This window comes from Engraulis encrasicolus, chromosome 13, assembly GCF_034702125.1.
Source record: "Engraulis encrasicolus isolate BLACKSEA-1 chromosome 13, IST_EnEncr_1.0, whole genome shotgun sequence".
NCBI lineage: Eukaryota > Metazoa > Chordata > Actinopteri > Clupeiformes > Engraulidae > Engraulis > Engraulis encrasicolus.
In genome coordinates, this window is record NC_085869.1 from 3,516,950 (window position 1) to 3,520,988 (window position 4,039).

At 44.7% G+C, this 4,039-nt stretch overlaps 1 protein-coding gene across 1 annotated transcript; it reads left to right on the forward strand.

The window, feature by feature from the left end:
• Positions 1-216: 216 nt before the first annotated feature.
• Positions 217-3,813, forward strand: LOC134461460 (granzyme B(G,H)-like). The gene is made up of 4 exons (XM_063214391.1): positions 217-461; positions 829-982; positions 1,932-2,189; positions 3,649-3,813. Exons 1-4 carry the CDS (start codon positions 217-219, stop codon positions 3,811-3,813), a joined length of 822 nt encoding a protein of 273 aa, XP_063070461.1.
• Positions 3,814-4,039: the final 226 nt, after the last annotated feature.

The following is a 4,039-nucleotide window of genomic DNA, read 5'->3' on the forward strand; positions in this document are numbered from 1 at the left end:
AAAATATATGCAATTTTGAAAGCTTTGTATTAAATAAAAATGAATTAAGATTATTTTCTGAAATGGCACTTAGGGGGTTTTGCATCTGAACTCTTCACATACCGGTACATATATATATATATATATATATATATATACAGTAATTCCCACCCCTCAGGTGCCGTGCAGAGTGGCATCTTTGGTGGTAAGGAGGCCAAGCCCCACTCCAGGCCCTACATGGCCTCACTACAGATCAGCAGAGGCCACACGTGTGGAGGAGTTCTCATTAGAGAAGACTACGCGTGTGTGTTCGTCTGTGTGTGTGTGTTTGTAGGTGCGGTGCAGAGTGGCATCTTTGGGGGTAAGGAGGCCAAGCCGCACTCGCGACCCTACATGGTCTCTTTACAGGTCAGGGGGTATCACGTGTGTGGAGGAGTTCTCATCAGACAGGACTATGTTCTTACCGCTGCCCACTGCCTCGAGTAAGTCTTTCTCTTTCTCTTTTTCTCTCTCGCTCTCCCTCTCTCTCTCTCTCTCTCTCTCTCTCTCTCTCTCTCTCTCTCTCTCTCTCTCAACAATATCTCTCTCAACAATCTCTCTCTCTCTCTCTCTCTCTCTCTCTCTCTCTCTCTCTCTCTCTCTCTCTCTCTCTCTCTCTCTCTCTCTCTCTCTCTCTTTCCTGACCTTTGTGCAAATGTTTGTCTTCTGGGGTGCATTTCTCAAAACCATAGTTGCTAACTACATTAGCTACTTTGTTGTTTGCAATGCAATTTCCCATTGGCAACTACCCAAGTTGCTAACTGGCTAGCAACTACACTGTCGAGAAACGCACCTGATTTGTGTTTTCAGGTACAAGCCGGATGTCGTAGTCCTCGGTGCCCACAACATCAGCAGGGAAGAGAAGAGCCAGCAGCGTGTGGCTGTATCTGAGTCCATCCCACACCAGAAATACCGACCCGTTGAAGAACCCTGGGGACACCAGCACGACATCATGCTGCTCAAGGTGAGTGTGTGTGTGTGTGTGTGTGTGTGTGTGTGTGTGTGCAGGGAAGCCGACCAGGGGTTACGAAGGGGTCACCTGTCCCGGGCCCAGGGAAATAAGGGGCCCATAATTGGGTCCTCATTACATTAAATGTATTGGATGGGGGGCCCTTTCAGATGACTTTGTCCTGGCGCAGCCAAAGCTGTCAACATCCCTGTGTGTGTGTGTGTGTGTGTGTGTGTGTGTGTGTGTGTGTGTGTGTGTGTGTGTGTGTGTGTGTGTGTGTGTGTGTGTGTGTGTGTGTGTGTGTGTGTGTGCGTGCGTGCGTGCGTGCGATGCTAGGCATATACGGTAAGTTGAACTTCAGTCCACCTCTCTGAGACCGGTGTGCTTCCATTTCTGTTTCTTTCTTTACATTACATTTCACAGCATTTGGCAGACACTTTATAACCCAAAGCGACTTGCAATGGAGGACATAATCATAGTCATCATCGTTAGCAGATACGAAGTGCACCGGAAATATACAGAACAAGTGTACATTTTTAGTTGCTTTTTTTTGCTCGTTTGTTTGTTTCTCTTTCTCTCTCTTTCTTTTTCTCTCTCTCTCCCTCAAATTCAAATTCAAATTGTGTTTTATTAGCATGACTGTTACGGTACAGCATTGCCAAAGTATAGCATACATATTACAAGACAACAACAAATAAAAATAATAATAATAATAATAATAATAATAATAATAATAATAATAATAATAATAATAATAATAATAACAATAAAGGTATACCCTCTCTCTCTCTCTCTCTCTCTCTCTCTCTCTCTCTCTCTCTCTCTCTCTCTCTGTCTCTCTCTCTCTATCTCTATCTCTCTCTCTCTCTCTCTCTCTGTCTCTCTCTCTCTCTCTGTCTCTGTCTCTCTCTCTCTCTCTCTCTCTCTCTCTCTCTCTCTCTCTCTCTCTCTCTCTCTCTCTCAGCTAGACCCTCCAGTGCAGCTGACCGAGTCTGTGTCGGTGCTGGAGCTGCCTAAGAGGTTTGGCTACCTGAAGGCGGGCATGAGGTGCGAGGTGTCCGGCTGGGGCAGGAGGATGCTGGGCAGGGGTGTGGAGTCTGTCCTCTACGAGACCACCGTCATCCTGGACAGCAACGGAGAATGTGAATCCAAATGGCAGCAGTACTACAACAAGGACCAGATGGTCTGCACTGTCTCCGATGGCAAAGACGGCTTCTGCCAGGTAAAAGCCTCGTTCACACACGTTGCTGCTTGTTACTCGATCAGCGAGTTAAAGGGGCATTCCACCGGTGGAGACATGAATATTGTATTGAAAGTGGGTCATATATATAATAATAATAATAATAATAATAATAATAATAATAATAATAATAATAATAATAATAATTGTATTTGTATAGCACTGTGTCATACAAGGCATGTAACTCAAAGTGCTTAACAAATGGGAAAAAAAACATTGTTAGATATAGATTTAAAAGGAGAGGTATAGAGGAGAGGCAGAAAAAGCAGGAAGGCAGAGGAAGAAGAGATAGACAGAGAATGTAGAGTCATAAGGTCAAGGTAGGTTAGGGCCAGGATTCATAGGTCATAGATAGTCACACAGAGATTGGGCGCTCAGGTGCGGCCCCTGGTGGCATCAGGGGTGAGGAAAAACTCCCTTTCGCTTGATTCATAGTTTGTAAGGGGGAAAAAAAAGCTCAATATAGTAGAATAGTAGCATAAATGTCTAATGTGGTGCCTTCTTGATGGTCTGCACTGTCTCCGATGGCAAAGACGGCTTCTGCCAGGTAAGATGGCAGGTTCCCACCTGCCTGAGAGGCTTCCAGGTAACATGGATCACAGCAGACTAGATCAGGTTGTCGCCATCGATCAACATTGAAAAGTATGTCAGTGAGAACTCCAGTCACAAGTTGAGTGGTATTAAACACATTCAGCACATTTAAAGTCGACCACAAATTTTCACGAGATGATGGGCTCGGACCAGTTTGATCTACGTCTCAACAATCTTCTGATGTATCGTTCATCGGGGCCAGACTAAATTAAATATCCACTCTCACATTTAGGCTGGTTTATCAGGCTACTGGCCAAGAGGTTTCCACCAGATACGGTTGATATTTTAGGTCAAGAGCTTTCCAAATACATTAGCCTGTACTTGCCATCTTTATGCTGCAGTCAATTTACATTTCCCTCCAGCCTTTAAACTCTCTCGCCATTTCCAGTGATAAGCAAGTCATGACTTGGTTTTACCAGGTATTTTGAAATATGTGTCACTGGAATGTAATCAATTAATCCATTTTGCCCATTACTGGCCATTTCAAATTCCAAGAGTTTACCCCTCCCGCCACAGTAACCGGTTTTCAATGTCATGATCAAATGTTAATGATTGGGTAAAATCAGACACACCCACCAGAATTTCTCAATTTGCCACACCCTCTGTAGGCTGTGAATGAATTGGATGTTCCATTACCTTCTCTAAGCTGCAAATTAAAAATTATGAGGGTATGTCCAGATCAGAGTAGGATTTCATAAACAGAGAGGAGGTGGGAGAACTGAACTAGGCCAGTGACCACTGACTGACTGTGTTGTTGCCATTGTGACTCTTAATTGTTGTGTGTGGTGCTGTGTGTTGCCATGGTGACTGCTAATAGTTGCGGCTAATCGTTGTGTTTGTGTGTTGCCAGGGTGACTCTGGGGGTCCGCTGGTGTGCTGGAAGGGGAAGAGTAGAGTTCTGTACGGCACCACGGCCTACACTGATGTCCCCTGCGACAAGCCGGGCTACCCAGAAGTCTACATGAGGGTGCCCTTCTTCCTGCCTTGGATACGCTCTGTCATGGGGGACAATTGATGTGGAAATGAAGACATCCATTGGAAATGTAGACACCCATTGGAAATGAAGACACCCATTGGAAATGTAGAAACTCATTGGAAATGTAGACACCCATTGGAAATGTAGACACCCATTGGAAATGTAGACACCCATTGGAAATGTAGACACCCATTGGAAATGTAGACACTCATTGGAAATCTAGACACCCATTTGAAATGTAGACACCCATTGGAAATGTAGACAC